The 18,479-nt window shown below is 43.1% G+C and overlaps 1 protein-coding gene across 2 annotated transcripts in view; it reads right to left on the bottom strand.

Annotated features, from left to right (window-relative positions):
* The window catches only part of slc9a1a (solute carrier family 9 member A1a), a 30,162-nt gene extending 28,547 nt beyond the window's left edge, over positions 1-1,615 (bottom strand). The window contains exon 1 of one of the 2 annotated variants that reach the window (XM_076736927.1): positions 476-1,615. In XM_076736927.1, coding sequence (XP_076593042.1) covers positions 476-767 — 292 coding nt within the window. In that variant the 5' untranslated portion in view covers positions 768-1,615. The remainder of the gene's footprint in view (positions 1-475) is intronic. The other variant, XM_076736926.1, reaches the window with a different exon arrangement.
* Positions 1,616-18,479: the final 16,864 nt, after the last annotated feature.

Here is an 18,479-nt window from a genome sequence, read left to right as displayed (position 1 = left end):
CAGTGGCATCTTGAATTGTTGTGCAGAACACAAGGCAGCAAGCCTGGTGGTCAGAGATCATCCTGTAGCTGTAAAGTGATAGATTTGAGCTTTCTGTCAATCATTATGAGCACATCAATAGCTATTTCTGCAGCCTTGCAATCTGAATGAAGACTGTCATTCCAGTTGTTGTATCTATGCTATCTATGCTGGAGTCAAAAGTCCACTATCTGATCACCAGTAGTTTGACCCATCTGCTCTTCAACATGTGACTGAGTCAAAGAGCTGTCAGATAGAACAGACCTTACCTTTATATGTTTGGATATGCAGGTAATTCTGCATCTGATAAACCGGCTGCAATAATGGCAAACTTACCTGGAATGACTACACCTGAGGCCATTACACCACTCTTAGCTAGCATTTCCTGGAAAGAATGATCACAAATGCCACCGGGCGTCCGGCAGAATAAACATAACATACGTGACACGATACTCACCTAATTTCATTAAAGAGGCGAGCAGCACCCATAATGAGATTTCGAACGGGGTCTGAATGTGATGGTAGTCGAGGCTGAGCACAGGGAAAGGCTTTTTAGTCAAGTTATGCCCTGCGTGCGGCGATGAACTGTTGTCCAACTTTGCTTGGTGTCTGACATCCGGAGAGCTGGCGGCTCCGAGAGGAAGCACGGAGCCCTCCAGAAACACCAACACCATCAACAGGAGCAGTCCCCGCTCCGGTAACGTCTTCCCGAAGCTAGCCGGGCGATGTGAACCCGCCATCGAAGGCATGTTGTCGAGCAAAAAATGTCGATGTAACTTGAAAAGAAAATATTTGCTAAAAGTCCGCTTGACAACCAAGGAAGTTCAAGAAATGTGGACGCAACTTCGTAACGTTACGTTAGTTAACCAACTCTTCAACTGTCGAACATTCTGGTTAACTGACTTTAACGGCCGGTTCGACTAGCTTAAACCGAACCAGAAGCCCATTCTGTGAGTCCACGTTAGCTAGCTTGACTTCAGTGTTGAGGCTTGTAGCTCAGGTAAACGGTTGCACCGGCACAGGCCGTTGGAAGAAAGCAGGAAATGTCAAAAGGCTATTGAGAGTTTCTTTTCACCAAAGGGCAGACAACGATGCTGTAAAAAGCGAACCTTTCCTGTTTTTTACAGCGGTGTTTCACAAGTTTGCCCGTCTCTGTCAGTGACTATCAATGTCCATGTCGGTGAAAGATGTCATTGTTGATGCTGGAGGCAAGCGAGACACAGCGGCATCCCCTCCACGCCTCTTCCTCCCTCCGACTGCCCAAGAAACTCGTCCGTGAGGCGGCGGTGCTCAGATACTGACCTTGAAGAGAAGCCACACTGCTGCCACATTGCATTTTGCCGTGTACCCTACGTGTTTTAACTTTTTTTTCGTTTTTTTTGGATATTAAAGTCCGTGTATGCGGTATTTCCACCGTGCTCCCAGGAGGACGGGACCTTGACCGGGGGGCTCAGCTCTGAAGGGAGGATGGCGGAGGACTTGGGCTGCACTCCGCCACGGGTTCAGAGGCTTGTCACAGGCTGCCAAGCCGAGTGGCGACTGCTCTCCTCCGTGGTGGTGTTTAGCTACATACAACCTTCAAAACGCACACCCTTTCGCGGAGGTTTGGTGGATGGGAGGAGGAGGAGGAGGAGTACAGTGGAAGGGGAGGGGGATGGGGGACTATAGTGACACCTATAGGAATGGAGGTTTAAGGTGTCTCCAACAGAGCAGCATCTTCACAACTGCTGCCTTTTGAAGAAATATCTCATTCACAGTCCTTTAATGATGGGATATTCTGTGTTGTTCATGTTGATTTGACCTCACTGGGTTGTTATTTGCCAGCTTCCATCAGGTCAAAGGTCAACGACAGACCACAGTCCTGAGAATACAGCATTTTTTCTGTAGATGCTCACTGTCACCAAAGCTTTAACATTAAGCAGTGATATTCACAATGGCTGACAGAGGAATCAGGTGCAGACATTTGCATAAATTAAATGTAGCTGTAATAGAAAACTGGCTGTAAATCTCCGTTAAGAGGTCAGGGGTCAGTTTCAGCTACCAACCAGGGCCCCTGGAGCAGGAAGGAGCACAGTATTACTAATGGACACTTCAATACAGCACATGTATTGACACAGAAAACATGCAGTACAGTCATACCAGCTTCTGTTTGGTGTTTGTTCCTGGTGTGTAGCTGTGGGAGTGGCCTTGGAAACGACTCGCATTACAAGTTCAAAATTATGACTCAACCCACTGGTGAATTTCCAAGTGCGCCTTCCATATTTAGTAACATATAATTCCCCTAATAACAAAGGCAGTGACTTGTTTTACAAGTGTTCAGGTGACATTACGGGCTTATGGAGGCAGCGATGTCTTTGCTCAGAGCTCCACCTGAAGCAGAACAAAGGTGTCCCAGAGTATATGAAGTAGTGCTGCCATGATTGCTCGATTGAGCGATAAAAGAAATTTAATAAAGCGATTGTTCAAGTCATTGTTCAAGCAAAAAATGCTAAACATTAGCTGGTTTCAGCATCTCAAATATGAGGTTTTGTAGCGATTGCAGTGAACATTTTTCATTTTTATGTGGACATTTTATATATTAAATGATTAGTTGAGAAGATATATGACATATCAACTGATAATGAAAATAATCATTAGTTGCAGCCCAAGTATAAAGTTCATCTTTTGCACAACCAGTTCCCTCCATTGATGTTTAAGACTCCAAACAACCTCCGGTTGGTCAATTTGTCTCGACTGTGATGTAACATGGAGTTACAGTAATAACTGTTGAGAAGTGGTTCCACCTAGTCTAAAGTGCCTGGAGCCCACAACCATTTGGCCTGCAAGACCAGAAATGAAGACTCACATGGATTGATTACAGTTTTGAGCTCAAATAACTGCTCTCTGGACTTTTAGACAAGTTCTGGCCAGTGAAGGCAACACGAAAGACATTAACTGTTCTGAGGCAAAACTGTTAAGCAAAAAATTAGATAATGTCTGGTCTGTCAGCCTGATCTGAGGTGCAGCATTAATAAGGTATGGTCAGTGGTGATAACAGTGTGCTGCACGACACACACACTTAAACACCATCACGGTCAGAGTTAAGGCGATCAGTATCTATGCTGTTCGTCATCTCTGTCTCTCTCTGTCTCTCTCGCTCTTTATGACCTTAAGGTGTTTCGTGTTTTACAGCTTCCTGTTGCTGTTGGTCCACATAGTTACGGCCACACTGAGATGCTGCATCGTGATCCTGGCAAACACAACACAGAGGGAACACCCAGTGCCTCTGTACTGTGGTCACTGCTAAGTCCTGTGGTGGGTGTAGACAGCCACGTACCTCCTCTGATAGACGAGGTCACGATTTCATTCCATAGGTTGATGATACACAGTACATAGTGATCTTATTGTATACTGTTTTTTTCATTATTAAATCAAAATTTACTTTCGTTCTTCAAATCTTATTCTTCCTAAGACATTCTGACATTTCACAGTTGGAGAAGCACAGGTGTAAATAATAAAATGAATGGAGGCGAAGATTAATTTAGCTGCTCCACTTTCTGGGTCCTGCTATTGTGCATGGAGCCTCACTGTCACACTGTCAAGGCTTACTGGGAGCAGTGTTCCATTTATTCAGCTGTGAGTAGTACAACCATTTCCACGACAGAACGCACAGTTTCAGAGGTTTTCAGGATTCATACTGTCTGTCTGTCTGTCTGTCTGTCTGTTTTGTGTCATGTTAAAATGGATTAGTTGAAGTTTAAGTGTATATTAAGCGTGGGTATATTTAAAATGACTTGAGATAGACGTTCAATTTGAAAGTAAAGTAAAGCTATCAGATGGATTGCCATGAAATTTGGGCACACAACATTCATGTCCCCCTCAAGATGAGTTGTAATCACGTGAATTTGTCCATGCTTTGGTTTCAAACTAAAACATATATCTGCAGGATCAGCAGCAGTTTGCACTGTTTGAGAGGAGGCCTTCATTATCTGCACTCGTGCGTGTCATTTGTAGGGGGTGCTGTTAGATGTTGTGATGATGCTGCTGATACCGTCACTTTCATCTTGTCATTTCATCTTGTTATTGTGTGTGTGTCTATTATGCTGGTGTTTATTAGGGTAAGATTTTAAGATAATGGTTTGATAATAAATGTCAACAACAAGAACAACTGTAGAGATGCTTCCATTGTCATTTCAGCCCTTTTAGTGTATCTGGAAGGTTCCTGTTGCTCTTATCGCTATTGCACAGTGACTTTGAAACAGTATGCGTGCACCGTACCAAGCATGACTTTCCGAACCAGTTTGTAAATTAACTCCCCGTACAAAAGATGTGGTAACCTCTCTAAAGTCTGCTGGAACACATAAATACAGAACCTACATCTGCCCCCTCAGCTCTGTTGTGGTAATGTTGTGATGCCAAGAGCTTTGCACGAACTTAGATTTCTACAACATGATTCCAAACTTCATCAAACCCTTGGAGAAAATAATAGGAGGCATGGTGCTGTGGTTAGTGGATATGAGGGAAATTACTCAGGAGGACCGGGCTAAACACATGCCTGGTCTATCGTTTTTATGCTAAGACTACTTATAGCAAGGTAGAATATGTGCTCCGAGGCCACATGAACCAGAAGCCCAGTGGGTTCAGTGCTGTACTCGAGGCCGCTCTGCACCCTGCAGCTGAAGCCAGAAATTCAGATTTGATCAAAGATAAATTGTACTCTACTAAAATAAATCCTCCGCCTGAAGAAGGAGTTGCCTGTTGAAAGCTTTGTATTCATCCAAGAATGGGCCAAAACAATTTTATTGAACCCTGGTGACCAAGCCTGCAGTCCAAAGCTTGTTTGCTTTTGCTTTTGGGAGGCTGTCTTTCATATTCCTGAAGCTAAAGAAAGTACAGTCTCAGTGATAGAAGTCCGTTTTCTCCTCTGAACTGTGCAATTACACAATTTCAGATCATAAAACTCCACCAAGCTCACCCTGACCCCGATGGTTTATACGTCGGCTTTGAAGTTTCTATTTTCTGCCTTTATCTGGTAGTAGTCGTTGTGTCTTCTCCCACAAACCACGCAATGTGGAGCAAAACAAGTCAATTATTGCCAGGCAGCATTTGAATCTACAGGGGGGAAAAAAAAGCTGGCTGTAATTTTTATTATTTCCACTGGACTTAAAAACAAGGCAATTGACAAGCTTTGTGGTTTGCAGCTGTTTTATTTGTTTGTTTGTCTTTATGTGTGTTTCATTTGGAAAAAGAGGCTCTTACGGTGAATCCTTGTAGAGTGGGACCTTAAACCCTGCTTTACATATACATACAAGGTCAGATTATTTCAGTCAATCATCCACCAAATTTACAGTTTACCTGCAGACTGCTTTATTGAGTCTGCTGCTCAGAAACCGTCTGCATCACTGATGTGTTCCTGGCTGTATGTATCAGCGTGGCTTTTCATTAGAGGCTCACCGCAGGATCAAGCGCTGTCACCTCCTGGATTTGTGACAAAAACCCAGCAGGAATTTGAGATGAGACTTGTAAAAACTAATGGTGACATGACGCCTCCTCGCATAAGCTCTGTAAATGATGACGCACTCTGACAGCATGTCTGTCAGCAAAGACATAAGCAAAATATTTGGACGGTTTTAATCACAGGCTGTTTGGCAGAGGCGGTCATTTGAGGATTCACCGGGCACAGTCACTTCTGACATGAAACTGAAGCATCTAGACAACGTCCGGCTCACTCTCTCTGTCTCTAGCTCTTATAGGTTCCTTTGCTGCAAACCTCTTCACCCATATTTACTCTAAGCCATTGCAAATATCACTGCTCTAACTAATGCCAGATCACATCATGCTCAATAAGTATATCTCCTGCAGACCACTGGTGTCCTTAGGGTATCATTCCCATCATCTTAGATTAAGGCAAAGGCCTATTTTCATAATTATGGCCATGTGGTCAAAGCACGCCAAGGGTCAGACAGTGATCAACATAATGTCTCTGGTGTAATTTGGTGGCTGCTGAGAATCAACATTACCAGTGTGACGTGAATATCTTCAGCAGCTTACGGTGGCTGACAGCATGCTGCAGCCAGTCATTGTTCAATGACCAGGAATTATCATAATGTGGAGCATGGAGAAATGCCACACCCAGCAGGAGGTGTGTGCAGATTAGTGTGGTGCTGTGTCTTAACTGTAAGCCTGACACCAAGTAAAAATTACTTGAAAAAAAAAATACTTGACAAAATGATTTTCTTTTTTTTGTAGCATTGTCGTAAAGGGTAACTCCACTGATTTTACACATCAAACTCTCCGTCACCTCCGTACAGTTGTTATGAACGGTGAAATTAGCTGAAGAGACCAAAACCATTTCTTGTACAAGCCTGTAAAAGTGTTTATTTCTGCTTCAAAGCTGGGCACTTTAATATGGGGGTCTATGGGGATGGATTTGCTTTTGGGGTCAGCCTCAAGTGGCCATTTGAGGAAACAACAGTTTTTGGTACTTCTGCCTTGGCTTCATTTTTCATCCCTGTGGCTGAAAAACACCCCGTATGACAAATGTAGACTTTTGTCGTTGGTATTCTCTAATAGTGGTATTTGTTATTTTGAGAGTTAAAGGAAATCGACCTATTTGTTCATTTAGATATGAGCATGTGTTGACTTGAGGATAGCAATTTGAGTGTATGTTTGCCACTGCTTGAGTAACACACCTGAATCTCTGACCACATCAAGGTCAAGGTGCACTGTGGGTAATGTAAGCACAAGGTTTTGACAAGGAGGAAGAAGGTGGAGAAATAAAAGATGTTATCTGTGGTTCTGTTACATGGATTTTGATCCATGCACTGAGTCAATGACAAAGTTATCGGAATGCTATGCTAGATTGGTGAAGTGCTCTTTTAATCATTAAAAAATGTGGGTTGCATTGTCTTGTTCTCGTTTTTCTTTAATCTACAACCCTGATTCCTAAAAACTTGGGTTGCTGTATAAAATGTAAATAAAATCAGAATGCAGTCATCTGCAAACAAACTGTGTTTACGTTGTATGTCTGTCAGTATTTCTTTCAGTTCTCGGCTCAACCTGTAAGACCTACCTCAACGATGGAGAAATGCATTGTGAAATTGCCAGATGAGGAAACCATTTGATGACAAATAAGGAAATTCAGCAAACGAATAGGAAGTTACAAAATCAACCAAATTAATGTGTTTGATGTGACGTCGACGTTGGTGGGCTTAATTTGTCGTGGGTCAACACCCACTGCCTGTCCACTGTGGCACGAGCTTCATTAATTAGATAGCATACTTTCCTCCCTCCTCCCTCCTCCCTCCTCCTTCCTCTGGTTCTCTGTTCCATCTCTCGTCTCCCACAGAGGTCTGCTAAGCTCACTTCTTTCCACCTGAGTGCAGAATATATTTCAACAGACATTCTTATCTAAAAAAAAAACAAAACCCCTGACTCACTCCAACTGTCTTCCGGTGATGCAGCGCCACCCCTGGCAGTCAAAGTCAACCAGACGTCATTGTTTGTCATAGTGCAAATGTGCATGTATGACTTTCTGCCTGAGGGTGGCGCCATCGTTCCAGAAATATAACATGACACAGCACACAGGTCAAACTCTGGGCCTTCTTGACAGACTGAAACGTTTCCTAATGATCGTCCATCACAGCATACTAAATGTTTTTTTTACTTTCCTGTCATGTATCCTCTGTTAACATGAAATCAGAGACAGCTTATGACAGCAGCAACAAAATACACACTTATATGAAACAATAGTTATTGTCTATCATCATAAAAGTAATGTCTTCCCTTCCTTGAGTGAGGACAGGCTTGAATCCCGGAGCAAAGACGCACTAAATATCTGAGTGGTGTAAATCATATTCAGATGGGAGCCATGTGGCCTTCCCCAAAATGAAACATCACATGTTGTTTTCCTCACACACACACACTGTTTTAATAAAAGCCATTAAGCGCACCCGAGCCGGGCTTCACTCCGTGCTGTCAGGTCGAGGTTTCCAAGGTGTTCTTCTCTTTGTGTTCCAGGCAGACCTTTTGGCTCCGGGGCAAACCATAACTCTTACCTCATTACCATGAAAGGTGCGCTCGCTCAGCGATTCTGCCCAGGTCACATCTGGCACCACCCAGAATAGACGAGATGGGGAAGGGAGCCCACTTTGAACTTCAAAGCAGGCTGTAAAATTTGCTTGGAGGTATTCCACTGTACACACACATGACATTATATTCAGCATGGATTGAGCACTTGAGAGGTAAGGCACACGTCGCCGTCTATGAATATTTTAACTGCCTGCAGAATTTAGAGCACACCAGAAGACTGATTATCCACTGGATTATTTTACTCAGTGAGTTTGTTTATGCCACAATTTGTCAGGCTGAGATTTTATTTAACCTGTAGAGGGACCTATTAATTCTGAAGTGATGTTTGCTCGTGAACATCTGCTGGAGTTATGACTTCATCCTCAAGGCCGTGGATGAGAGGGAGACAGTGATTGGCTTACTTCAGACTACACTAGTCAAGGCCAGTTGTTATATGAGCCATATATCAGTACCTCTACAGGCTGAGAAAGGGAAATTCACACATAAAGAGTGCAAAACAACAAAGAGCATCAGTTCTCTCTCTCTTATCCGAATACGCGCCCCCATTATCTGCTGCTCTCTTCATACTTCACGGATCCACACTCCACCCACAAACACACACACAACGCCACTCACAAAGTGGTTGGCGTTCTGACTCAGCCGTCGTTCTCACAATCTACGAGTGTGAACACAAATCATCCTCTCAGCTAGGTGCAGCCAGCCAGGAGGAGATGTTCCAGCTTGTACCTTGACATGGCGGCTCTGTAATTCACCACCACAGTTTTCATGTATAATTTACCACAGGCAAAAAATTCCTCTTTCATGTATTATTAAACGGAATAACCCGTCATTTGGATTCGGAACTGTTTTCACTGTGCAATTACATCCACACAGCTCTGACTGTTTTGTAGGAGTTCTCAATTTATATATATATGGTAAGTGGACTGCATTTATATAGTATTTATATATTTTCGAATCTACTTTGACTGCTTGTACTTTCTGTAACACATGCCACATTCACCCATTCACACACGAATGACACAGCATCAAGAGCAATTTGGGGTTCAGTTTCTTGCCCAAGGACTCTTCAACATGCAGACTGGTGGAGCCAGGGATCGAACCACCGGCTTTCAGATTGGTGGACAACCTGCTCTACACTTTAAAAGGAAGAGTAAATTTTACTTTATTTTTTTCTTATGTCAGAGCCGTTATTCATATCTCCAGGCATATGAGTCATGCACAATTTGGCGCATGATAACATTAAACAGCAATGTTACACTTCGGTTGTTCTCTTCAAACATGAGGTGCTTTCTGATTGGACAGGGAAGATGTGAATTTTTCTGACTGATGTGAGTCTTACCCATACACAGACTGTCTTGGGTCACTGTGTCATGATGGCGTACATTTCTTTCTAAACCCTGTTACTCTTAAGTAAACCGTCATTTACCTTTGCTTTGCTAAATATGTCACCGTGCTCTGCTGCCCTCTTTAATCAGTCCAGCAATTCTCAGTTTAAGTCATACAACCGCTGCCACTGTGTCAGCACAGGGTGACGAGTCAATTCCAGGGTTCACTGCCGCTGTGCCTCTTAGCATACACCACATGAGAGAGACACAGTGACCATTGAGTCTATAAAAGGAGCAGCCCGTTGCAGAGAAAGAACCACAAAACTCGTCTTCACCCCAATTTCAGCACAGGAATGATAAAAATACAGGTCCTCATAAAATATGCAGCGTACTATTTCTGGGAGATGGCACGTTTATACCGAGGGGAGCTATGGGACCTACAGGGGCATGCCTAAAACTGGTTTATAGACTCACTGTTACAATGTGATGACTTGTTTTATGAGTGAGAGAGAATGTGAACCCTGCCTGTGAGCATACAGTATATAGTATGTGGACAGAGGCAGGAAGAGTGAGCCGGCTCAGCTCGGGACAGGAGAGGCCACATCCTTCCTGGTTCTCACTGTATCTCTGTCCACCATACTGTACATCTGAATTATGCTTCCTCCCGAGTACAAAAAAGCATTAATGCAAACTGCTCACTCAGGAGGTTTCTGAAAAGCTGCTTTTTCTGGAGCAAGAAAAAATAACTCAATGAACATCATCAGTCATAACCAGCTGATTATGACTGATGCTTTAGTATTTAAGTGGCATTTTTGTTACACTTTTGATGACTGCGAACTGGAAAGCTGTTTTTATATAAACACTTAAAGTCTGCATTTAAACTTGTATTTTTAAAGAATTGTGATCAAGATATCATCATTTTATAGTACCAGAAAACTAAGTTTGTTGTGATGGTGACAGCTCGTCTGAATGACCTCAAACGCACCTCTTGTGGGATTTCTGTATTGACATTTCTTGTCACTTATATGCTGAGATGTTGACCAATATTATATAACTGATCTATATACATATGATTCAAATGCTGTATGAGTTAAGCGGACAGATAAATAAATGCTGGGCTGTAAAAAGTACAATATTTCTCTCAGAAATGTTGTGAAGTCTTAAGTAAAGTAAAATGTAAATACTCCAGGACAAACCTCAAAATTGTATGTAAGTGCAGCACTTGAGTTAAAATACTTCCAGCACTACTAAAAACGGTCGTCATTGGCGAGGTTCCATATTAAGGTCAATGCAATTATGAAGAATCTGTGTCTACATTCACTGCCAATTCACTCAAATTAGGCCCATACACTGTATGTAGCTGCATTAAGCCATTATTGTACATCTTCAGCAAGTGGGTCAAACAGGATTCATGCTTTCATAACTAATATGTTCTGCTCAAAGCATATGTGGTCATGTATGTGAAGCCCATGCATGTGTGTATGTGCACAAAGTGTGCGCTTGCTTGCTAATGTTTGTCTTAAAACACATGTAGGCACGTATGTGTGTTTGTCCATGTTCCTGCATGTGTGTTCACCCCCGCGGCCCTCGAGCGCTACAGAGAATGTCAAGAGGCTGTGGAGGCAGCGGGGGCGACGGGAGCGTGACTCAGCATGGACGGTGATGAGACAGGACAGCTTTACAGCAGTGGGGCACGCTGTAACATCAGACACAGGCTGGATTTGAATATTGCATTAGAGCACTGGAGCTTTCTCCCTGTACCCCCAAGGCTCTGTGGAGCTCTAACCCAGTCTTAAACCCTCATTCTGGGGGAAGGCACCACAGAGCCTCAGCCTCAGTTGACCTGATAACTCTGGAGCTGATGGAGTCGGACCAGAGTCTTCCTCAGTGTTTTACAAAGAGTTCTCTACGGTTGAGTGTGAGCCACAGTTTGCTGACGTGTGTCTGTCTGTGTGAATGTGATGACATGTTAGGTAGGTGCTACTGTGAGGAGAGGGAAACTGAGCTCCTGTTTCATTCAGCCTGTCTAAGTAGTGGCTGACCACAGAGTTGCATTCTGGACCAAACCCAAAACCACAAAGCCCAGAGTATATAGAGTGGCCGAGGGTGGGAGCACACAGGCATGGGCTGAGCTGAACTCTGCAGGATTGCAGAGTAGGGATAAGGATCTGCATAGCGAAATCAGGAAGATGCTAAGAATTCCTGAGGGAAACAACATCAGCGCAGGATATTCAGACCCAGAAACAAGTGAATGTGGAGGGAAAAAAGATTCAAAGCTAGCTTATGCAAATATACCAACATTTTAAAGCTAATATTGCTCACAGTAGGGCACAGGAAAAGAGTTCACCACCTCTGAAATGGGAAAAAGAGAGATGCTGGAGGCACATCTGGCAGCTCAGCTCAACATGATCTAACTGGACAAAAAAAAAAGGCCACAAAACACGAGTACAAAGCCCAAAGTGCAGTAGATTTAACCATTAACCACAACAGGCATTGTAAAGCGTAATGCTCGGTAAAGCTTTTTAAAACAACATTGTGTCGAGTGTTCATTTGAGTCACAGCCACTAACAATGCCCAGTGGAAAGCCAGACACGTTGGCAACCAGGGGAAGCAACACAATAGACAAACACGGCTCTGTAATCAGCCCTGCCCACTGATGGATTCCAAATGAAGATGTCATCTACTACACGAGTCTGCGAGGAAAACAATAATGTTGACAGGAACTTAGTCTGGTGCAAAACAGAGGACACGTTAGCCTAAAGGTAGGAGAAACAGGACTGTGACTGGAGCACTGCAGCTGACTCAGTCTGGACAGGAAAAGTAGATGATTAACAATCTGTTACATGAACAGCCACAGTCGAGCTGCTTTTGTGCTGTATTCAATCTCCAAACTGCGTGTGAAAGCCGTTTCAGACGGGAAAGGTGCTCCGACAAGACTGACTAAAAGCCAGTTTGCTGGAATTAAGAAAAAGCCTTTGAAAACGGGAAAGAGGTCATCCAGATGTATTCAATCTGCGCTGCAGCAACACAGGAACTTTTCTTTTGTCTTGACCACATCGTCTACGTCTCGTACAAGAAGATACACTCACAAGGCCTGCTCTGAATAAGCCATTGTCTTGAGTCTGTGGTCCGCAGCAGCAACAACAACAAAAAGGAAGATGACGGAAACAAATAACAATTGTGCTGTTTTAGGAAGACGAGAGAAAAGTGAGCGATTGTTGAGTTTCTCCACGTCAGCGATCATAAGGAAAAGGGGGGCAGAGAAACAAAGGGACGTGTCATGGTGCCTGTTTGGGGTAGAACTTGAACCGCAGTTCCTAATATTGAAGAGAGTAAGGGGCCTGTGTGATGTGGTGTGTTCATGTGTGTGTTCTCGGATGGGTGGGAGTGGGGCTGTGTGTGTCAGCTTCAGCTTTATGTATGTCTGCACGCATTTACACATAAATACAATCCAAGCTATAACAAAAAACAGCAATTACGCATTTTAATGGGCATGTTCGCGTTACGTAACAGAGAAGCTGACAGACAGAAAACGTATGCATGTCTGTACCTCGTGTTCTGGAGACACAAAGCTCAGCTAGTCTCCAATTTGAAATCACTGCATTACTGTATATAGCATGCTTCTGCTGAGCTCAGGCTAAGATTGAAGCTCTCTACACTATTATTTATTTAAAGGGACTGGTTTAGGGTCAGACCCTTCGGCTAACATAGCAGCACATTATGCATACGTGCACAGTAAAATGTGAATAAACATGCAATATGCAGTATTTAAATATTACATTCCCAGGACTGTCGGAGAAAAAGACACTTTTTAGATTACAGGGTTTTACAGAATCATCTACAAACTACAATCACCATGTAAGCTGGCTTGTGCTTCTATTTCCCTCTGCATGAATCTAAACAGTTGACAAAAACATATTTTATTTCTATCTGAATAAAACCTGGAAACATATCTTCAACACATACTCGTTCAGTCAGTCACATAATTGAATCAACATGCTTTTTGGAACAGGCTCCAGCTCCATGTGAGCTCTGCGCGTGAACTGTGTGAAAATGTTAATTTTGACCTACTGCATTCAATGATAAACGAGTTTTCCACTGAGCCGTCCAGAGTTTATCTGAGGACAGCTGTTGCTCTCGGGTCACTGCTTCTGTAACTAAGTCTGTGTATGTAATAAGAGCCTCGGTCTATCACCACCATCAGTTGCAAAATTATTGATGAGCCACATCTTCGCGTGAAAATAGGAGAGTCTATGTAGGAGTGCAGCACTGTGGGCCTTGAAATGATCAGCTCAGCATGCTTTATATTTCCATTTTACAACCTCCATATCTTTATTATTATGATTATTGGTAACCTGAGATTAGAGCGTGGATGTTTTCACTTTCATTATTGCATTACAATATTACAGGCTATGATTTTTTTCAACCGAGAGGCAGATTCACGGTTGTTCACACATGTACTCAAATGCACACAGACAGAATGTAAGTGAGCACAGACGACCGCTAATGTTTCCTTTCCTGCAGTTTGATCACTTCCTGATTTGATTTCCTCCATGGCTGCTATAAAAGAAACCTTTGCAAACTCCAGTGAGATTGTTTTAATATTATTGGAGTAATATTTTACATATTATGGCTTCAAATATTTTGACTGAGACTGTGCTTGAAACCATATTATTGTCTGCGTCTTCCAAATGACTGCTGCAACATGCTTTTCTTTTTCTTCTTGTTTTCTGTTAAAAGTAGAGTTGCACAAAGTAACACAGCCTTTCTCTTGTTTTGTCAACATTTCTGAGGAAGAGTCCATCTTGTTTGAATAAAACTACAGAAACTGTGTACTGACAAAATCGACCACTGGGTTCTGTGTTTGTGTACGGTGTGACGTTACACTATGAGCAAAGAGGCAGTGTGTTCTCCAAGCAGGAATGCTGATTAAAACCTGAAGTACAAGTTAAGGGAACCTGCTAGATTAATAAAACATGCAACGTTCCAGCTTAAGAGATATATACAATCGCTAATGTGCCGAGGGCAGATCAGCCATACAAACATGATGCCAGACCAGACAACCATGAACACATCAGCCTCTTCAGCATAAAGATGAATTCAGGTAAGAGTCCGTGATCAGTTGGAGGCAGTAAAAGACTGCGTGCAGTCGCTTAAACATCCCTGAAATCCACCTAAAACTACACTGCACCATGTAATTCATGTTGACCTACTTCTCTACAAAATGTTTTAAAAAGAAAGTAGTAGGAAGAGCAAACAGGACTTTCTCCCCTCACATGAAGTCAGACTCTATCAGAAGAGTTATGAGTCATCATTTCACAGTTTACTGATGCCTGACAGTCCTGCACACATCAGCCCTCAGCGGTCTGTCAGTTAGAGGCGCTGCATCATTCACTGCTATCAGTCCCATTAGCACTAACCTGCAACACTGACTCACTTACCCAAGAACGTGGTACAGGTACACAAAGGATATGGCCAAATAATATATCGACGCACTTAAATACTCTAACACACACGACATGCAAACCCGTATTGACACATATGTCAAATCAAACTCCAGGGACTGAAGGAGGAGGCGGGCCAACATAAACACTTGTACTTCCTTTCCAGCCCTCCTCTTATCTCCTTTCATCCCTCTCTCCTCTTCTCTCCCTTGTGTTTTCTTTTCTCTCCTGGAATTTTCCAACTCCCGCAGATACAGCTGCAAGTCAGTCAGGTTGGACTCCCACTCTGACGAGCCTCATCTGTATGTGTGTGTGTGTGTCTGTCCAAGTGACAGAAGCTGAAGAGGTAGAGAGACAATTTCCTCTCAAAAGTGAAAGGCATTCAATCTGCCATTCGCTATCATTCAGTGGAAAGTTTACTTTCTAGAATAAATAATGCATATGACGTGTGTTATCGGCATCTGTGAAGCACATTTCCATGGGGCTTTTCCAAAGGTAAGTCTTGATAATCAAGGAAAAGTTTCCCACTGATTCATAGGTATTGTTCAGGCTTAAGTAATTGTCCTTCTACTAAAATATCAGGTCCAGAGAATCAAAAGAAAACAGACTGAAGTGAACAAGGAAGTGGAGTAATAACAGAACTGCATTACTTTCCACATTCATGAATCACCAGATTTCCACTAAAAATTCCTCCCTTTCACATGTCTTCTCCGAATTCTGATCACCATAAGAAGTCGCGGCCTGCAGTAGGTATGTCTCACATCCATGTTTGTCTCCGTCGAACAGGATTATGAACTCTTGGACTTTTTCAGGCTGAATCAATGTTCTCAGGGCACTTACTGTAAAATTTGAGGTAAATTTCCACCCGCCGTGTCGACAAGAGGGCAGATTAAGGTGTCAAGTAGGTAAATAAAGCCTGACACTTGCTGATAGATGCTAAGGACTTTGTGTTTGTGTGTGTGTGTTTGTGTGTGTGTGTGTGTGTGTGTGTGTGTGTGTGTGTGTGTTCTGGTTTGTGTCGCTCACTGAAACAGGGCTGTCTCTTCCTGGGAGCAATAATACGAAACCAGAGAGGGGCTCTGTTTCCTGTTTGTTGCGTCTTTGCTGTTAAAGCCTTGTCCCCGGAGACAACACAGAAGCCCCCAACTGATAAAAGGAGCAGTGGAAGGATTAAGAATAACAAGAGGACAAACAGATTTGAAGTTATGATGGTGTTTTTCTGCTGTAGCTAATCTCTGATTAGCGATATCACAACAGTAATCTTGTAGCACTATCTGTAAACACGGTGCTACTTGTCTTTTACAGTCTTGTCAAGTGTGTGTGCTTGATTACCTTTCTTTTCACCTCACAGCACAACAAATCAATTTAAGATTGATGGGGTGAAGAAAAACAAAGTATAAAAAAAAAGAAATAGACGTTCACTTCCACTGTTATACAAGGACAATCATATACAACAGTTTCAGCAGGAACAGATACAACAAGAAAAAGAGGTTCCTCTGTGACCCACAGTGCAACAAGGGTCAATTAGCACAAAGTTCCTGCAGAAAATGACAGAAGATACTGAACAAAGCAGACTTGTGTGACCTTTGAAAGCAATCTGCCAGTGGGAGGTCTGAGGCAAAAGGCAGAGATGCAGGTCAAGCTCCATTTGACACTGTTTTGAGGTCATTAAGGTCTCAGGTCTCCAATCAAGGCCTGTCCAAGACTGTCTGGTCCCAAGAACGTCTGTAGGATGCTTCACTGTGAGCAGTACAGGCTGCTGGGTATCAGCAAAAATCTGAATGCTTTCATTTATTTAGAAGCTCACAATATTAAAAATTAATATTAAAAACTCAGAGTGGGAATCAAACTCTTAACCCTTTGTCTGTTTTTTTGGAGCAGTTCAGGTTAAGTTTGCATTTGTAGTAGAACCAGAAGCTGATCAATTCAGCCAGTGATCCTCTACCTTAACTATCCATCTTCACCACTCTGCTTGCTTACTTTACCCAGAATGACAACACATGGCCTTCGGATGTTACAACTATCTGCAAAGATAGTGGCGACTTGGTGTACCTTTGCAGAGAAGGGCATTATGGGTAACTGTATGTCCGACTGAGACTCGCACAGGAGCCGACTCATACACCTCACAAATCGTAACTACACATGTGACCATGTGACCTGGACTTCAAGCCAGGAGAAGCATGTTGGACTTGTTGATGGGTGATGTGCCCTGTGCAGTTAGTTTATTGTAACTGGTAGTTTAATGGTTACTGCGAGTTTATTTTTTTTCCTAAATACAGTGGATATACATATATTTATATCTGTAAATATCACAATTTCTTTTTTTCAAGTTAGCTGAGCAACTCTACAATCTCTCCTTGTGTCTTGACAAAGTCGATTTCTCACCGAGACTCACTGCATGTGGCACTTTACACAATACGCTGCACAATTAAGCCACTGGTCAAGGTGAGTGTTCTGTGGATTCACCACTGCCCTCAAGCACTGTCAAACTTCCCCTCCATGTCAAGAACTCTGCACTGGGCAATGGTCCCTGTAATGGTCACATAAAGGGTGTCAGTGTGTCAGACCCTGGCGTCAAAAGCAGTTGTGTCCAGTTTAATGGAGGCTCCTTGATTTAATGACCATGAGACATTAGGCGTGGGAGCACCCTGAGGTTATCCATGGCTGGAGCCAGACTGTGCGTCTGCCAATCTGGCCCTGTCTCACCCCTTAATGCTTCCACCGTGGGTCAGTCTTCCCCATGCACCCCTCAGGGAAGCTTGGACTGGTCCACAAACTGCTGATTAGGGGGTACTAAGGCTTCCTGCAAGAGCCCTAGCAGATCAAAGAGCCTAGGACGGTGGGCAACTCAATCCGAGGACCCAGGCTAATCAAAGTTAAATTCAGGATAATCCTCCAAGTTTCACCACGGGCCAATAACTATAGACAATGTGATTTTGATTAGTGCTGATGGCACTGGGAAAATCCATTCTCTCTGAAACTACACAGGGTTGAAAGCTAAGACCACCTCTGTGACTGACAGCCATGAAACATGGGATCACACAGACTGCCAGCATCAGGATGACATTTGCCAAAGAGCAGAATCAAAGATCTGTGAGCGCGGTGAGCTCCTGCAAGGATGCACACAGTGCCGACAAAAGCCCCACTGGGACACACTCTGAAACGCTCTCCTCTCTGCATTCACATGTGGGAGCTGAACAAGTTAACATGAAACATTTGTTTGGGTGGGGACACATCTTTCAAGCGACTGTAAATTTGTTTCCCAGGGGCCACAAGCTCATTAGAGACAAACAGACATTCTCTCAATAGAATTAACATCATAAAAAGTTGTTAATTCAAATGGTATGTTTGATAAATGGCTGTCGTTTCAAATTAAGCCTTAGCAAGTACAAGAGTGAAACATTAAAGAGCTTCATATCCGTCATATCCATACCCCCAGCTTTGATCCATGACTTGTGGTTTCGTGGTCATTTGGACACTGGTTGAATTACAACTCACATCTTGGCACAGATGCTGGTTGCTTGTTACCGTCCTCGTCAAAAAAGGCAAAGACCACGTTGGCACCTGAGTGTGAAGCCTTTGGCACCGTTTGGTGAACACATGGCGGATCCAAACAGTTGCA

The sequence above is a fragment of the Chaetodon auriga genome, chromosome 8 (assembly GCF_051107435.1).
Source record: "Chaetodon auriga isolate fChaAug3 chromosome 8, fChaAug3.hap1, whole genome shotgun sequence".
In the NCBI taxonomy this organism is placed as follows: Eukaryota; Metazoa; Chordata; class Actinopteri; order Chaetodontiformes; family Chaetodontidae; genus Chaetodon; species Chaetodon auriga.
This window is presented reverse-complemented; position numbering and strand designations above follow the sequence as displayed.